The sequence below is a fragment of the Enhydra lutris genome, unplaced genomic scaffold, assembly GCF_002288905.1.
Source record: "Enhydra lutris kenyoni isolate GAN:26980312 unplaced genomic scaffold, ASM228890v2 scaffoldscaffold21, whole genome shotgun sequence".
NCBI classification, from domain to species: domain Eukaryota; kingdom Metazoa; phylum Chordata; class Mammalia; order Carnivora; family Mustelidae; genus Enhydra; species Enhydra lutris.
This window is the reverse complement of record NW_019154105.1, coordinates 53,382,028-53,401,338: the sequence shown is the minus strand read 5'-3', so window position 1 is coordinate 53,401,338 and position 19,311 is coordinate 53,382,028. Positions and strand designations below refer to the sequence as shown.

The window sequence follows — 19,311 nt, the reverse complement described above, 5'->3', positions numbered from 1 at the left end:
CACAGACTAACTTGAGTGCCTTCAAAATGTTATGCAAATATTCCTTTAGCCTTTTTTATGGAGGAGATACTGAGGAAAGGGAAGGGGAGAGCAGAGAAAATACACCCCAGGTGGCTCCATCTACTCCTGCCCTTGGTCCCCTCCCCCAGGGTGCCTCAGGCAACAACAAAACATGAATCCAGCAAGCAGAAGCCCCTTTGTTGCATACTAGTTGAAGGACTACTTGTTAGGGGAACCTTCTCTTTGGAAGGGGCAGCATGAGGGATGGGGAGTGGAGGGTAAGGAAGTGAGGAAAGAGTCCATATCCCACCTACATTACTGCCTTGGGCTGCCATAACAAGATGCCACAGACTGATGACTTCGACAACAGAAATTTGTTTTCTCACAGCTCTTGAGGCTACAAGTCCAAGATCAAAGTGCTGAGAGGGTTGGTTTCTGGCAAGATTTCTTCTTGGCTTGTAGATGGCAACTTCTCACTCTGTTCTTACATGGCCTTTCTTCCGTGTGCAGAAAGAGAGAGAGCTCTTGGTGTCCCTTCCTCTTTTTATAAAGACTGTCCTAACACATTAGGGTCCCACATTTAACCTTAATCACCTCCCCCAAGGCCCTCTCTCTAAATATAGTCACATTGTGGGTTAGGGTTTCAACATATGAATTTAAGGGCATGCAGTTGATTTCATAACACCAACTCAAGCAGCTTATTAAAGTGTTTTTTTGTTGTTTTGTTTTGTTTTGTTTTGTTTTTGTTTTTCTGACTAGTTCCACTCACAGGACTCTCCCTGAGACAAGTCCTCTAAATTCATGTCCTCCTTCATTACAGTTTTAGCGATGTTTTTGTGCCTCTTATATTTGGCACCTAAGACAGATGCCACTGGCTCTCTCCTTCAGCCACTCTGCTACACAAGAATAATAGAGCATTTTAGAGCCAAGCTCAGAGTTTTCAGAGGATGAAAGTAGGTTTGTCTGGACATATGTATTTCTCCAAGTGGTATCTTTCGGTTTGGAACTGTGAATATTTTGACACGGCACCCCACTATCCCTAGACTTCTTAATTCTGTAGGACTAGTAATGCTCTTAATATTACGTGCACAGATTTCAGTGAGTCTGAATATTTGAGACTGCAGGCAAAATGTCATACCTATGTGTGCTTATGGATTTTTCTAGCAACAGAAAGTAAAGCTTTCTTCGGCTTCTCCCAGGTGTCTGTGACTTCACCAAGATTAAAACCAAGTGTTCTTTGTTACTTACAGCAAATGATAGTGCTGATAGAAATGACCTTCTGTTTGCATTTCCCTCTGAACATAAAGTGATGCCTTGATAGGGACAGCATCATTTTTTTCTCCCTATCTGTGACATAGCAGAATGCAAAAATTGATATTTCTATTTATTTCTATAGAGCCATCTAGAATTTTAAAGGAACACTCTGCTGTTAATTTATTTTTGCCTCTCTGTTTTATATACTGCAATCTTCTAGTAGGGTAGGGTGGTCCGCACATGTCTAGAAAAATTAAGGGAAATAACTTTTCAGCCTTATTTCTGGATAAGACTCATGGCAACTCTTCATTTTTACATGGGGTTTTTAACCCACTGAGCCACCTAGGCGCCCCCATTACATGGGGGTTTTAAGGAATTTTTCTAAGCCCCACAAATAAACAGTTCAACGAAGAATTACGAAGGAACCCAAAACTTTAGCAGTGTTGAGGAAATGACAACTGTGTTAATCCTATTAATGGCAATAACTTAAAAAAAAAAAGAGTCAGAATTCTTTCAAGAGAAACTTACTTAAACATCATTGTGAGCAAGGGAATCTGTTAACGATTACTTCTTTTTAAGTTCCAAACTTTAAAATAATAAAATAATTTTCATAAGTAAAATAATTTGTGCAAGATTTCTGGGTGCTCTGTCTAGTTTGGGTTCCCCAGCCCATGCTGACAATAACTTGGCATGGATATCCTTGAGGTGCCCTCAGTTCTCCATCTGCCGTGACTATTCATTCTTGTCTGCTCCTGATGTAATGCCACAGTGAACACACAAATCACGGGGCTTCAAGGGCTCAGAGAACTGTAGGTGAATTGGGACATTATGTAATCAGGCAAACATAATTAGCATCAGAGGAAAAAACATTCTACCCTCGTCAGATGGGGCCGGGAGTCCAGGCGAGGCTCACCGGGCTTTTCTGTAGCTGAGTGTGGTCATTGTAAGCTTAAGCGTTTATTTTATTCTCACACAGCTGTTGGTGTACATGGGCAGCTATTCCTAAGGACAAGAGATCATTCAGAAAACAGTAAATGAACGTTGCACATTTGCAAAGAGGGGTTATTTGGGTCCTCAGATAGGCAAAACTGATTGTTTGATGCTTTCTCTCCAACCGTGGTCTCTTTTCCCTCAGGATGTTGAGAAGTAATCGCATAAGCTGTGTTGGCAATGACAGTTTCATAGGACTGAGTTCTGTGCGTTTGCTTTCTTTGTATGATAATCAAATTACTACCATCGCGCCAGGGGCGTTTGACACTCTCCATTCTTTATCTACTCTGTAAGTATGAAGGCTGATGTTCATTTATGTATGACTGACCCTGTGTATTTATATTTCTTACTTTTATTAATAGCATTTTAATGCATGATTAGGCATTTCACAAAAATGTGATCAAGTATTTACGGATCAACCAAATGTGTTCATGTTAAAGTTACTTTAATTTTTTTCTAAAAATGCTTCCTATACTCTCAAATTAAAATGTAACAAAAATTTAACTGTTTTTTCCATCAACTCTTTTTTTGGAATAAGGTTATATGACTTCATTTGTAAATTTTCACTTTATTATAACTTGATTGCACTGTACATCACAGAAATGTTGTAGATTTTCCCCAGTGTTCTCACATTGGAGTATTTTCAGCTTAAGTATCATAAAAACAGAGCTGATAGGGTTATTGCCAACAAACTGTGCTCAAAAGGCTCATTCACAGTGACAGCACCTGCATTAGGATGACCAGACCAACAATAAAAACTGTGCACTAGAGGGCATTTACTATGCTATTAGGAAAATATTGAAGAAATAGGTTGAGCCTGTCCAAGAGGACATTTTTTGTAGAAAGTTAGAAAATAAAGAATATTTGTAGGTTTGTAGACACTCAGAAGGTGTTGTGTTTTTTTTTTAACCCCCCCCCCGAACAATGTGTTTCAGTTCTCTTATCTGTCAGTATCTAAGAAAGTAAGGTTTGAAACGATAAATCTTACAATGGATTTGATTTCCTAGTAACAATGGCATCTAAATATACTAATCTAAATCAGAAGGTAGTTAGAAAGAAAAAAAAATGTCCAACGTAGCTCAAGTCACTGAAGAAATAATTTGAGGGAAGCATGCATCCATCAGTAAAGTACTTAATCCTCTTTCCACATAAAGTGTGACACTTTACATCGAGTGACTAATTTGTGCATATTAAAGATGGCATGTTTATAAATAATAAGGTTGTCAATAGGTTTGTGCTGAAGTGGTGAGGTGCCAAAAGTATTGAGATTTGTAGAAGTAAATTCATTTTTATAACTGGCATTTAATCAACTCAGCTGTCAGTTTAGATGGGAAGCCTATTCTCTGGAGCAAATAAGAGATGGAAATCCTGAAATGACAAATTAATGAAATATCTGTTGTCAGGTTAAACTCAATAATATAAGGTAATCAGCCTTCATCTTTATATTAAATCACTGCATTATCAGCGGAGGGACGTTTGGCAGCAAGTCAGATTGCTGACGAGTTTAAATCATTTCCAAATGAGATCTCTGTCAGGATCCGCTGCATAAACCCCCAAAATGCTGCCTTTGCTTTCTTTTCCTCATGAAATTTTTTGACGAATTCTCACGTAAAAGTATTGTTATTTTTTTAAGTTCCAAACATACATAGTTGAGCCCCCCCCCCCAAAAAAAATGTATCCCATGGGTTGGGTGTGAGTGAGTATGAATGGGGGAAAGGCATGGAGGTGACAGGGAATACAAAGATTAAGAAGAAATCATTCCAGCAGTAATAGTGTTGGGGGGGGGGCGAAGGTAGCATGGGGTTTTGAGAAGTAAGAAAGTGAAACTCCAAACTCAACCCTGTCTTGCTTGCGTGGGGCTCTTAGAAACCTGTTGGCCAATCCTTTTAACTGCAACTGCTACCTGGCTTGGCTGGGTGAATGGCTCAGGAAGAAAAGAATCGTAACCGGAAATCCTCGCTGTCAGAAGCCATACTTCCTCAAAGAGATCCCCATCCAGGATGTCGCCATCCAAGACTTCACGTGTGACGATGGTAAGAAAGTCTTGCTAAATCTTCGGACACCAGGGGTTCACGGGACTAGTCCTGTGCTGTGGGGCCCAGCTAGAACAGTGTGCCCGACTTCAGGCGACAGATAGTTTTGTGTATTTTTTGCCTTTGTTTTGTTTTGTTCTAGAAACAGGGCACATACTTCCTCAGTCTTGCTTTCCCATCCGCGTCTGCTTGATTTGTGTTTCTGAATGTTTTATTTAAATTTTCCAGTTTCCAGATTGTGGTTGCTGCTGTTTATATAGCTTCATTTTAACTTTATTATTCTAAGCATCTCTTTCAGGAACTGCCATTTTCAAAGGAGAAAAGCAATTGACCTAAAAATATAGGAATTCTAGGAAACCTAACAAAAATAACAGTTTTCACTTTTTAATGCTCTGCATAGATCACCATATTTGATTTCTCGTAAGGTAGCTACCAGGGAATGGAGACCCCCTTTAAGCCTTATGTTTTAAAATGAGTGGCCTGTACGTTTTCTGCTAAACATTTTAAATTAATCTACCCCTTTAGGCCTCTACATGTCTGTGTCCTTATAATTTCTCCATAATTCAGTGTAGATTTACATATTCTCACTACAAGTATAATTTGTATAAATAACTGAACAAAGAAAATGACTGTTATGATTGGAGGGATGATATAAATTTTAAGTTATTTTCTGGAACTCAGCCCTAGGCAATCTGAAAGTGGTGCTCTATCAGACGGATGGCATCCATTTGTAAACACCCCATGTGCTGTATGTACCAAAGTGATCTCGTGGTTCAAGACTCTTGTGTTGGTTAAGCTAAAAGCATAACATCCCTCCTTGCATTCTCAAAGCCACACCTCTGGGTTTTCCTATATTTCTTTTGGCAAATTAGGCAATGATGACAGCAGCTGTTCCCCACTCTCCCGCTGCCCCACGGAATGCTCATGCTTGGATACAGTCGTCCGATGTAGTAACAAAGCCTTGAAGGTCTTGCCCAAAGGAATTCCCAGAGACGTCACTGAACTGTAAGTAGAGCTTGCCTTTCTGTTTCCTTAACAATTAATATTTAATTAATTAAAATTAAATATAATTTAACAATTAATATTAATAGTGGAAACCCAATAAAAATCTCCAGAGTCCCATTTCCAAATTCTATAAGCCATTAAATAGCATCATGTAAAACCCTAAATAGATAATATAAAAACTTTTAGATACACCTGGGAAATGCTGGTTGTGTCTGTTTCTCTCTTATTCACTGTAGGATTTCTCAGCATCTGTATTATGCTAAGGTACACTCTGAAGCTCCAAGAGAGGGTTGTAAAATATAAGATAGCTCTCATACTTGTTTGTCCCTATAGCCCTTTTCTCATGGACCATCTTGCAAGACTCATGTTCCATCAGATACGCCTTGGAAAAAGATGTATATTTAGTCCATCCACAGTATCTGGGATATTCCATATGGTTAATTATTCTTTACCGCTGTGTCCCCTGGGAGAATAACTTCCCACATGGGATACATAAATATCTAGGATGTAGAAGAAACTGGCCTGATCTTTATCCTTAAAAAAGAGGTACTGCCCTTTGGACTTGAATTAGAATCCTTTTCACCATGAAGGGTGTGGAGCCAATTGTCCCTAATATGTTCATATCTGCTATATGACCACAGACTACATGGTCAGTATGTACTCCTCTCAATACCAAGCACCATGCACACTTTCTTAGCTGCCTCATGTTATATATGTGTACTGGAATAAATCCAAGAGCAAGCTGCTTGCATAATATGATACATGCATGCTCCCTTCCATTACGTAATCTGCATACTAATGGACCAGGAACAAATGCTTGGTATGAGTGCAGTTGAGTCATTTTGCCTCTGTTTATTTTTTTCTGTGTGGAACTATGTATCAGAAATGATTTAAGTTCCAATGTAATTTGTGCAGATGTGTCCCTATAATTCATGCCCATGTGTGCAAGCATTCTAAATGAGCAGCTCTGATAAACTTTTGGCAACATGGAACGTAGGTAATGAGTTGCAAGAAGATGTCACTTCCGTTGTCAGAGAACTTATATGCATATCATGTGCAGTTCTAGGAATCCTAATTTGGTCCTGAATTGAACACTTAGGGGAAAAGAAGGTGTTGATCGTGTGATCTTAGCACACATACACAGAAGGTCCCTCTTGGACTGGACTGCTCTGAAGTGTTCAGCTTCTGCTGCCAGTCACAGTTGTTAATTGACTAAGCACTGCTTTGTGTGTGTGTAATTAAATACATAATTCTTATTTTAATAAGTATTTATTTCGAAAGATTACTCTCCACCCAGCTAGACGCCTTCAGAGTATTCCATAGGCAAAGCGTTGATTCTGGGAACACCCCAGCCAAGAACACAGCACTCAGTGTAACCAGATCATCTTTCATGCAGAACCCCTTCTTTCTAACTGGCCCATACCTTAGTGCTTCTCCCGATGCCTATCCAAGAATTTTAAACCTTCTTTAATTTCCTTATTAAACTATATCTGAGAACCTGCTTGATTCACATCCTGTTTATACCATCCATATGTCTCTCCTGTCAGACAGTTGAATCTTCCATCTATTTCTTTACAAAGTACTTACAAAGTAATATTTTTCTAAAGAAATATGTTACAGAGATGAGGAAAAGATTAACTCATCTCTTGTGAATTCTAGTTTTACCTCCCCCAGAGCTTATTCTTAGAATCATACCAAGTCAGCAAGATCCTTCTCTACAATCACGTATATGCGTGTACTAGAAAAATTTCATTGCGTATTATATTAAATTATTAAAGAATTTGGCAAAAATGAGGACATATTAGTGGACAATTTTGAACAAGTGGTATCTATTATTTTTAATCAGTTCCATATAACTTCCCTCTTAGATTGTTTTACGTATAAACATCCATAGTGCACATTCTGAATCCGTTTAGCTTTCTGTTATGACATTTTCCAGAATAAAGGGAGAATACTGAAGTCTATGGGATTATGCTTCCCTCTAGTGGTACCAAGAAATACGTAGGTGGAGGTAAGAAAGGAGTCAAAGAAGAAATACAAAGGCAGAAAATCTGAGCAGGCATAAATTAGAAGTCATAACATATGCCCGCTTCTTAGTCCCTTATTTACTACATATTTTGATGAATTGTACCTTTTATATAACTTTTTTATTTTGAACTATTTGAAATAGATTTTACCTGAGGCAATTTCTCAGCTACTTCTATATCCAGCAAACATACTAATCACCTCAACCTTAGATCTCAAGATGGGCCATGACACCAGGGAGCAGGTGCCCTGTGCCCACTGGACCAGAATCGTTTGTGGGCACATCTGTAGCCAGATAGCCCACATTGCTGAAAGACATTTTACCCTTCATTATCTATATTCTGGGAAAATACAGCCTTGTTTGAGATGGAGTTTATTTTTCTTTTTGTGACATTATGGACAGAAACTAGACTATTCATTTATTTTTATGTCTTGCCAATTAGCCCAGTGTCTATCTATTCTTAGATTATCCTGCTGACTTTAATCACAAAAGAAAACTTCACATATATGTGGTTATGTGATTAGTACTTTTACATGTATATGTTGTATTTGTGCCGCTGATAAAGGTTGTGATTTTCTATAAAACCATGTAAAATTATTATCACAAACCAGATACACAATGGTTAAGAACTATGTTTAGGTCATTTTTAAGTGAAATCTAATTCTCATTCCTAAACATCTCCTTTAAGGCATTGATTGGTATTTACTAAGTGTATGAATACATATTAAGGTAGCGAAGAGTGGTCTTGCCCTCAGTAGCAAGGTTCTGTCAGTAGTAAATGCATTTCATGGTATTGTCCCCATATAAATACAAGCAGACTGAAGGCTGACTGAAAATATGGTCGGTTGAATGAAACTTCTTCTTGACTCACAACTGGTTGGATACATGACTCGCCTCATTACATAAACCACAAAGAACTGGACTCACCAGTCTCTCCTTGGTTTTATAATTTACACTAAGAGATTCCATTCGCAGATAATTCTTCTGGATTGGACCACTATGCTTTTTCTCCTTTACTTCTTTTAAATACCAATCCCAGGTAGAGAAAGCGTGATGTCTTAGAGCTAGAATTCAGAGTGCTTCCCTTGCCTCAGTTAAGGGTGAAATTGTGTCAACTGTTTTGTGCCACACTATTGTTCCTTTAAAAAAAGATAGTATTTTTTCCTTGTTTTTAGGTATCTGGATGGGAACCAATTTACATTAGTGCCTAAGGAGCTCTATAACTACAAACATTTAACACTTATGTAAGTAACATATTGCATTTGTTTCATCTTTGACTTATTCTAGTTCACCAAAGTGGGGGTAGCAAGGGGCAGAAGATTGAGTGCACCTTTCAGATAATATACATCATTTACAGTTAGATGCTTCCCTCCTTCCTTATTGTGGTTTTGGATCACTAGCTTCACCTTCATTGAATATCAGTCAGGCAGTGGCACATCTTAGAGAAAGGACCTCCTCAATTCAATGTACAAATATGGTAAAGTCTAAGTATCAGAGAACTACAGAAACATGGTGAATCCGGATACTTCTACATATAATGAACATGGGCTATTTGATGACAAGCCAGGAAAAGAAAGACAGAAAATAATACCTTTATTTTTCTTGACTTTAAGCAAAAGGTTGTGGATGGTAATAAATTTACTGAAAATGTACTTTACTAGGTCTGATTTTCCTATATGATATGCTCTAAGATATGGACTTCCAGTATTCAAATTTAATTTTATAAAATTCATTTTTAGTTACACAGTAGTTAAGTAAACTTGACAAAGATGCTGACATTCTGAGCATAAATTTCAGACATTGACTTTTTTTTCACTTTGCTTTGATGCCCTTATAAAATAACATCTCTCTTTTTCATCTTTGTAAATGATATTTTACGTGGTAATACAAGATTATCTTTAAATATGCCAACATTTCAATCTAGTTATATGCACAATATTTATAAAGAGATACAATCTTACTGTATATAATGTCACACTTAGAGTAGCCTTGCTGATAATTGATAAAGCTTCTCAAAAACCAAACAAACAAACAAAAATAAGCAACAGGAGTAAATGTAAAGGGAAATACTTTATCTTTAGTTTAAGTCCTATCTGATTTTAGAGTAAATATGACTGGCTGAGGAGACCAATTTCTAGAGTTCCTAGAATAAGGAGGCTGATCCCTAATTAGTGAGTTCTAGAAATATAAGTCACAGAAAATGTTACATTTCTCAATGTAAACTTGGCCCTAGGAAGGTTGTGGTTAGTTAAAACACTGTTAATCATTTTCAGTTTCTCTTAAACATGTAAGAAAATCACTTTGTAGAAAGTATGTAGGACTGTTTAAATGACAAATGATTAAATTAAGAAAGAATATCCCCTAAGATGTCTTGTTCTGCCTCTCATTACGTACTTACTAGCAGCAGGAACTGATTACATACATTTTGTTCTGTTAAATAAACCATTAAATTGCTGCAATTTCCAGAGGGTCACTTCAGCAGAATTGGGTCATTTGTGGGACAGTATGTGATTATTTAAGACCAGTTTGGAAATGAAAAATGAGCATTTGTAGATCCAGAAATGGCTTTACCAATGACTCATTATGCTACTCTAGGCAAGTAACTGCTGCTAATATAGATACACTTATTTATTTCTAAATCCAGAGATAGTACTTCAGCAGCTGAGAAGATGGATCATGAAGCTCCTATGTTGTATAGGTTCATTTTACTGATATTTTGGTCATTTTCATAAAGGAATGGATAATCTTTGGCTTATCTGCATCTTATGTCTATTTATTTATTTATGTATTTATACATTTTGCTTTAGAAAAAAAATAGTGAATATACATACATACGATGATCATCAACTATGACCTATAATTTTTCATTTATTCATAAATCTTCCTTTTATTTATGTATTTAGCATTTAGCGGCAGAGAAAAATCAGTGACTATATACATATCACTGTATGACTATGTATTTATATACTAACTCACTTTTTCCGTTGCAGAATTGCCAGATAAATATATATCATATATCATAGATCATATATATACTAATAGCATATATATTAGTATATATTACAATATTCCATTTTATTACAATATAATTGCAGTTACATTATGTATTATGTATTACATTATATATAGTCACAGGTATATTATATATAATAAAAAGAAGATCAAGTTCACTGAATATAATTACAGCTCATAGTACTAGTTACACTTGGCTATAATGAGCCATTTAACCATTGGTTAAAAAACCCACATCTCTCTTATTTATTTATTAATTAAACAGATATTTATTGAGGACCCGCCTACTGTGTGTCAGTGACTTTGCCAAGGGCAGCATTTTTCATATGTCTTTGCAAATGTAATCAAATGGATGCCCTTAGTTACCAAGTTTGGCTGTGTGTACCAGTGAGCATGTATATCAGGGAAGCTAAAGGATATGCAACCAATGGAAGGTTCGAGAACAAAGGTTCATTTCTCACACGTAAAACGTGTCCATCATGATGGCCTCCCATGTCTTTGTCCTGGGACCAGGACACCGACGCTGACTGTGGACCGTCGCAAGTCCTGCAGAGGAGTGAGCAGAGGGAGATGAGGGAAGAGTGAGCTCACTCTAACTTTCTGTTAAGTGAAGCCTGCAGTGGTGCCTACACTTCCTTCACTGGCTAGAGCAAAACACTGTCACTTCTAAGTTCAACAGGCAGGGGCATGAATAATTATGGCCGTTATAATCTATCTTAGGGGGTCATCCAGGGTTTGGTTATTCTCAGGTAAAAGCTGTGTGCTATATAACAGAGCCACTATGACTGAGTAAGAAGAGCCTTCTCTAAGAATCACTACTATTTCACTTTCTCTGGTAGCAGTACACTCCATTTGTTTCTTTTTTTCTCTTGTAGAGACTTAAGTAACAACCGAATAAGCACCCTTTCTAATCAGAGCTTCAGCAACATGACCCAGCTCCTTACCTTGTGAGTATGAAAATGTGGTCCTGAGTATTTATTAATTCACTGGACAAAATGCATTTTCTAGGCACTTGGACTTTCTCTGTTAACAAGGCAAATAGAGCCTGCCCTCAAAAAATATAAATACTATTGGGAGATATGGACTAAAAAAAAAAAATCACAAAAAACACAAAAAACACAAAACAGAAACAAACCTTAAACAAACAACTATAGATTCCAGAAAAGAAACAAAGAATAATTTATGTTTGTGGTGGGCTTGGGAGAGATCTTTAAGAAGTCCATCAGCTGAGGGAGGGAATAGTTGAGGCATTAGCATCCGCAGGGCAGGAAGCATTCTAGACTACATTTAGAAAGAAATATGTTGTATTACTGAAAATACAAACAGTAACAAAATACTGTACATCAATATTCCCAGTTTATAAAATGCTAAAGCAACCATTTTCTTAACTGTTTTATTTTTAAAATGCCATTTGGCCATTTGGGGATATCTGAGTAAAACAAATCTGCTGTGTTATGCTTTCAGAATTCTCAGTTACAACCGTTTGAGGTGTATTCCTCCTCGAACCTTCGATGGATTGAAGTCTCTCCGATTACTGTAAGCATCTTATGGTCAACAAAGTATCTCTTATCTCAGGCATCTGAGTTTTGGGTTGGCTTTTTTACTGATTTAACTAATTTCAGACATTTTAGGATTTACTACGAATTTGTAGTAAATTTGTACAAATTGCATCTTTTCCTGTATCACTGCTCAACAGCCTTTATCTGAGCAACACCAGGTTGTTGTGGTGGTTATTTATTTGGTAATGGATAATAGTAAGATGTATGTCTTATAGAGATTCATTTAATTTTGAACAAAATACAGGAAATTTAATTTCTTTAAAAGTTACATGATCAATGAATATGCTTTTACTGTTAAAATGTATTTTAAATATATGCAGTGAAACATGATCCCCAATCACAGTCCCCTCCTCCAGAATTAATAAACATTTTTATGTTGTCTTCTGGTCTTTTTATATATGCATTTGTTTTTAGATGCTGATATAGGTATGCCCACAGCTATATACCTTCTAATAAGCATAAATAGGATTTGTTCTTGTTCTCTCATCAGCTAATTTTTATTTAACAATATGCTTTACAGTATTTCCATTCCATCATATAAAAATAGTCCTTAGCTGTTCAACTTGTACAAGACTATTCCATAGGGTGAAGGAACCATAGCTTATAAAATCATCCCCACCTTTAACTATCATGTGGTGGGTTTTGTTTTTTTGGTATTTGGGTTTTTTTTTAGTTGTTTGGTTTTATTGTTGTGTTTTTTAGAGAGGGGGAAAGGCAGAGGGAGAGAATGAATCTTAAGCAGGCTCTGCGTCCAGCACAGAGCCTGAACAGGCTGGATCTCACAATCCTAAGATCACCACCTAAGCTGAAATCAAGAGTGAGACACTTAACCGACTGAGCCACCCATGCACCCCAACGATCATGTGGTTTGAATCCACAGATTGTCACTATTCCATACAGTGCTGGAATGAACATCCTACACATTCTTCTTACTGTCCAGTGTGTTGTGAGGGTACCAAAAGTAACTGTCAAGTTGTCCCCCCAAAACAAGAATTTGTCAGTTTACAAACTTATTTTCCACGATCTCTGTTTTAATAGAGCATGATTACAAATCACTCTGGCAAATATTGAATGGTATTAATTCTTTCATTTTTGTTGTATGACAGAGTACCTATTTTAATGGAGTACCTGTTTCAAAGCACTCTGGCAAATATGGAATAATGTTAATAGTTCTATGACAGATTGAACATTATTTTCCATTCCTGTTTTAATTTGAAATTCTAATAACTGGAGCATTTGTGTTTATTTTATTTTTTTATTGATCACTTGTGTTTTTTATTTCATGGCCTCATCATATCATTTCCAATTTTCTAATCAGTATCTTGTCTTTTCCTTATACATATCTTTATGCGTCTACAACTTGACTCTAACTTTCAGGTCTTTTTACAAAGGAGTTAATCCTTGTATTTCATATGTCTTGTAAATGTTTTCCAATCTGTTCCTTATATATTATCTTTCATTTTATGGATATATTTGGTGTTGTCAAGAATGTATCACTCTTTTCCTTTATGGGTTCTGAGTTTTATATGGTACTTTGAAAACCTTTCCCAGGGTGCCTGGGTGACTCAGTTCATTAAGCATCTGCCTTCAGCTCAGGTCATGATTCCAAGGTCCTGGGATCAAGTTGCACATGGGGTGGGAGGGGTCTCTGCTCATGCGAAGTCTGCTTCTCCCTCCGCCCCTACCCTCTACTTCTGATCTCTCTCTCTTTCTCCCTCAAATAAATAAATAAAATCTTTAAAAAAAAAAAAAAAGAAAAGAAAAGAAAGACTTTCCCATCCTATATTTACAAGATGGACCTCTTCTCTATTTTCTTTTCATATGTTTTTAGTTTTGTTTTTACATTTAACTTTTCAATCTAGAATTGACTTTATGCTAATGATGTGAAGTAGGAACAAATTTTTGGTTGTCCCAAATAGTACCCAGTTACACCAAGACTGTGTATTAAATAGATATTTTCTGTACTGATTTAAAATGCTTATTGTAAACTAAAGTCTTACACATGTGAGAATTTCCTGGACTCTCTAACATATAAGAAATTTAATACTGCCTTTTTTTTTTTTTTTTTTGCTTTTAGTTCATTGCATGGAAATGACATTTCTGTTGTGCCTGAAGGTGCTTTCAATGATCTTTCTGCATTATCACACCTGTGAGTACCTAGTTCATGAATGTGGTTTAGGATCAAACTCACACACTCCTCTGCCACCTCTCCTGTTGTCACAACATGAGATGTGGTTGGCTCTATTTTTATAGAAAATGTGAAGATTTTCATTTCTGATACAGGACCTTCTGCAAGATAGCCTTCGTTTATCCTTTTGGCCCTTACTCTTTGTTAGCTATAATCTTTGCTTAGCTAAAAGTGACTTCTTACAAACACGGCTCTCCAACTTCCTAGCTATGCCTTTTCTCTTAACATTCTCAGATTCTAGAATACCAGCTCCCCTTCAATTCAGTCTGCCCAGACCTTGTATTTTCCAGGTGACATTCTTATGACCTTTATGAAGCTTATCTTGAGTTTCTCAAACTGGATTCATTTATTTAGCAAATATTATTCATCACTGGCTATGGCACCATGGAAAAATAAATTAGAGATGGCTAAAGAACTTTATAGTATGATAGTGGGGAAACTGCCATATAATCATACTGGGTGAATTTTTTTTTTCTTTGTGCTCTGTGTTATAGTAGCCTGTTTATATCTCCTTATTTTTGGAAAGTACAATAAAACAACATAAAAAAACAACATAAAAATACATCATACACTCTTTTGGGTCAAATACTGTTATTCCATTATTTATAGGGCTAGAGTTGAGGCCATGGCAAACCTGGAAGGAAGATCCAGGAACAGATTTAGGATCTAAAACTTTCTTTCTTTTTTTTTAAATTTTTTTCCTATTATGTTATGTTAGTGCCCATAGAGGACTTCATGAGTTTGTGATGCAGTGTTCCGTGATTCATTGTTTGCCTCTAACACCCTTCCCTAAGACTGCCTTAGCTCAGGGCCGGTTTGGTGCCCCCTGGTGGCAAGTGTGCTTCAGATTAAATAGCAGGTGCTATCAGTTGCCTGCCAGCTGCCCAGAAATCTCCTGCCAGATTCTCCCTTGGCTTTGTCCTCTCCTCCAAAACCTACCAAATCCCAAGAAGATACATTTAGACAATTGAGAGTGGGGGATGGGCAGAGGATAGGAGCCAGTAGTCAATCATGCTATATCTGAACATGCTTTATGGGGCTCTGTCAATCACTGTAGGTTTTGTGTACATCTGTCTATCAGACTCCTTAATGCCTACTGTTAATATATCTCTCACTGGGAGAGTGATTTGAAGTATTAAGAAGAAAGTAGTCATTCTGCTCGTGTTCGGGTGATTTATCAGAAAATGCAGCTGAAGGAAGGTGCTACCTGAGCCAAGCCGAACATTTCCTCCAGTGAGCACCCCCCAACAATAGGAGCAGTTTGAACCATCCTTGCCATGTGTCTTGTCTGTCCTGTGTTTCTTTTGTGCATTTGTCTTTGATTCTCTAGATCATAAAGAGCTCTGCTCCGTTCACTTTTTCCACTGTGTCCCTTCACATAGGAAGGACTTAGCAAATGTCAGTAGAGATGACATTAAATGACTCCAAAATATCATTTTGCTCATTTTCAATTTAGAAGAAAAGTTTGAGTCTGAGCATAACATTTACTACACTCCAATTCTTGATTACAGTTTGAAGTGAAAACTGTTAATAATATAAGGTATTAATGTTTTACAAGTATATTTTGGGACTTTCCTCATGACAGAACAGGATGAATTTTGCTTGGACTATAGACCTAGAAGCATTGCTAATCTCAAGTTAATTATAAATCAGAATTAATCCATTTTATTTTTTAGCATTTATATGTATTTTATTTTATTTTTTTAATTTTTTACAAACATATAATATATTATTAGCCCCAGGGGTACAGGTCTGTGAATCGCCAGGTTTACACACTTCACAGCACTCACCATAGCACATACTCTCCCCAATGTCCATAACCACACCACCCTCTCCCTACCCCTCTCCCCCTGGCAACCCTCAGTTTGTTTTCTGAGAGTAAGAGTCTCTTACAGTTTGTCTCCCTCCTGATTCCATCTTGTTTCATTTATTCTTTTCCTACCTCCCAAACCCCCAACATTGCATCTCCACTTCCTCATATCAGGGAGATCATATGATAGCTATCTTTCTCCGATTGACTTATTTCGCTAAGCATAATAGAATTAATCCATTTGAAATGCCACCTTATGCATCTGCTACTTGCGCCAAGCTTGGTAAGTTTACAAAACCCACAGGTTGACTTCTCTGGCCTCAGTTTCTCAATCTCTGTAATGGATTATTAATACTATTGATCTCCTAGAGTTGTTGTTTAGGGTAAAGTGAGGTAATTCATATCAAGTGGCTCAGCACAGTACCTGCATTTTGGTGCAATAAATACCAGGTATCATCTTGATGACTTTTTCTATCATGGCTACTGCTTATGGGAGTGGGAAGCCAAGTTCGAAAATAAAGGACTTTGTAAAGGGACAGACATCTAGTGAAGGTCCACATCCACACTGGTGAACTAGCTCTGTGAGTCTTTATTATTTCATGCCCTTTCTTATCTCAGTGTCTTCACACTTACTGGTCCTTTACCGCGAAACATCCTTCCCAACCTTTTCCACCTCCTTGAATCTGAGGATGAAAAAGCTCAGACTTTTTAACCACCAGTCTCCCAGAAAAGTTACTCTCTCTTCACAGTCACCTCACATAAATTTTTACTGTAGCACTTCTAATGCAAATTATTTGCATGTTTGAGAATGTGTTAATCACCTTCCCAGAAGCAGTTCTTTAGTGTTAAAAATAATGTATTATTTATATTTGCGGCCCCCAACCCTGGCATAGTGATTGGGTCCTCAGTAAATCATTAGTGAATGAAGGCAGTATTAATCTGTGTGTTGGGTATGCTTGTACCAAAAATAAACCTGTCTCTGCAAATACAGGAACAGCTTGTAGAGCCCAGGTAAATTCTAAGGCTAGTGACAACCCCCTAAGTCCCAGCTGCACATAATTCAGGAAAATGGGGAATCCCCGATGTCTCTATTTTCTTCTAAATTGTTATCCATAAATCTATAGGGATTTTCTCCTGAGCGTCACTTTGAGTTATGCTCCTTTAGGAAATAACAATACATCCATGCTGTGTGTGTGTGTGTGCTTCTGTGGTGTTGTTTTCCAGAGCAATTGGAGCCAATCCTCTTTACTGTGATTGTAACATGCAGTGGTTATCGGACTGGGTAAAGTCAGAATACAAAGAACCTGGAATTGCTCGCTGTGCCGGTCCTGGAGAAATGGCAGATAAATTGTTACTCACGACTCCTTCCAAAAAATTTACATGTCAAGGTATGATTTTTAACCATTTAAAGAAAAATTCCCTGTATTAATTTTAAAGGAAAGACATGGCTGCTAGACCTCAAAGGCACAACTGAAAAGCCCTTAATAAATAATGACTAATGACTGCTTGCACAGGACTGAGCAGTTACCAGAGGAGCCCAAGTAAAGAACCAGGCTTTTCAAATAAACTGCAGAAGTAATTAGTTGAAATGTCTAAGATTTCATTAAAATATGTGGCGAAATGAAGAGTACACAATTTCTGGAAATTTCTCTCAGAGCCTCTAACAAGTACAATATTTTGCTTTTGGCTTGTCTGAACGTGTGCCCTGCTCCCAGGGCTGCCAGGGCCCTGTGGCTTCCTGATGCCAGGTAAGGAGAAGCAAGCCTTCCCGAGTGTTCAGGCCAAACCCTCTGACTCACCTCCCATGTTGATGTGAGTGTCTCTTAATTGTTTGTATCCCTTTCTTTTCCCTTTGTTTTATGTATCTGTGGATTCTAAATAATGCCTTAGTAACAAATACTTTCTCTTCTCTTATTACAAGAGTCATCTATGCTTTATATAGAAAATCAAAATAGGAAGATGTTAACAATAACAAACAGTATATGTCTTCAAGAACTAAAATTATACGTCAGTCACAATACCTAGAGATAACCCCTTCTGAACTTGATTTTATTACATTTTATGTATAAAACTAAATCCCAGTATTGTGGAGGTTGAGAAGTATACAGTACAGTCTTGCTTCCCAAGGCTTGCAAACCTAGCTGAAGAGAAACTTCCCACACTTAAACATTTGAGGTAGGAAACCGTCTAAGTAGGTCATAATGTGTACTGGGTCATGGTGTGAGTTTCCGGCTTCCCATTACAATAGTTATATAACCTGAGTTTAATAGCTTAATCAGCCTGTGCCTCTGTTTCCTCATGTGTATGCAAAGATATTGGCAGTACTTATGTGAAAATGTTATTTTTAAGATTAGATAAGTTACTACACGTGAAATTTAAAAAAAAATGGTAAAGAAGATGCTGATGTCACAGAAACAAGAGAATGGTAGATTGCAGGGGTGGAGGGAAGGGGGAAATGGGGAGATATAGGTTAAAGGGCACAGTCTTTGTGATAAGGATAAGTTCCGAGGATCTAATGCCCAACATCGTGAGTGGAGTTAATTACATGGTATTATGCTGGCAAGTTGCTGAGGATAGATGTGAAGGGTTCTCACCACAAGCACACAGAGGTTAACTATATGAGGAGCTAGATACGCCAAATACCTTGATCTTATTAATCATTCCTTAGTGTATGTGTGTATCAAATCACCACATCGTACCCTTTAAGTGTATACAGTTACTGTCAGTTACTCCTCAGTACAGCTGGGGGAAAAGATCAGTGGAATTAATATGTGTAAAACACCTTGCCTTGCACACAGTAAGCACTCAGCAACAATTTTATTATCATAACACTTTAGAACACCAGCAACACAATGATGTAGAACAAGCAATGTTTTACTAATCAAAGAAAGAATTTCCAAAAACCATATTCCCTCCAAGCATTTTTTTTTTAATAGCATCTGAGGCTTTTTCATAGCCGTAAATGGCTGCAAAAGATGTAGTTTGCAGCGCGTTTTAAGTACTGACATTTTGAAACAAAACTTTTCCAGGGACATCTGTGTGGCACAGTCAGTTATGCACCCAACTCTTGATTTTGGCTCAGGTCATGATCTCAGGGTCGTGAACTCAGGGTTGTGAGGTCAAGCCCCAGGTCAGGCGCCCTACTAGGAAAGGATCCTCTTTAGGATTCTCTTTCCACCTCTGCCTCTGCCCCTCACTGCCCTACCACTAAAAATAAAAAAACAAAAACAAAAAACAAAAAACTCTTCTGTTATTCTTCTAAATGTATTTGATGGAATCTAAATATCACAGCTAATTTAACAGAGACAAAAACAAGATTCTCTGTAGATTTCACACTGTTCTTTTACCTTGAACTTCTGTTTTTCTTCTTGAGTTTCTGTTTCCAGTACCTTGGAGAATTGTCTCATTTTTTTGCTCCAAAGGTGTGTGTGTGT

The 19,311-nt window shown here is 37.3% G+C and overlaps 1 protein-coding gene across 3 annotated transcripts in view; it reads left to right on the top strand.

Annotated features, from left to right (window-relative positions):
• LOC111148955 (slit guidance ligand 2) overlaps nucleotides 1-19,311 on the top strand; it is a 348,243-nt gene that overhangs the window by 276,068 nt on the left and 52,864 nt on the right. For all 3 annotated transcript variants that reach the window (XM_022505793.1, XM_022505792.1, XM_022505794.1), the window contains 8 exons: nucleotides 2,390-2,533; nucleotides 4,111-4,277; nucleotides 5,150-5,282; nucleotides 8,484-8,552; nucleotides 11,196-11,267; nucleotides 11,785-11,856; nucleotides 13,957-14,028; nucleotides 17,102-17,265. In XM_022505793.1, coding sequence (XP_022361501.1) covers nucleotides 2,390-2,533; nucleotides 4,111-4,277; nucleotides 5,150-5,282; nucleotides 8,484-8,552; nucleotides 11,196-11,267; nucleotides 11,785-11,856; nucleotides 13,957-14,028; nucleotides 17,102-17,265 — 893 coding nt within the window. The remainder of the gene's footprint in view (nucleotides 1-2,389; nucleotides 2,534-4,110; nucleotides 4,278-5,149; nucleotides 5,283-8,483; nucleotides 8,553-11,195; nucleotides 11,268-11,784; nucleotides 11,857-13,956; nucleotides 14,029-17,101; nucleotides 17,266-19,311) is intronic.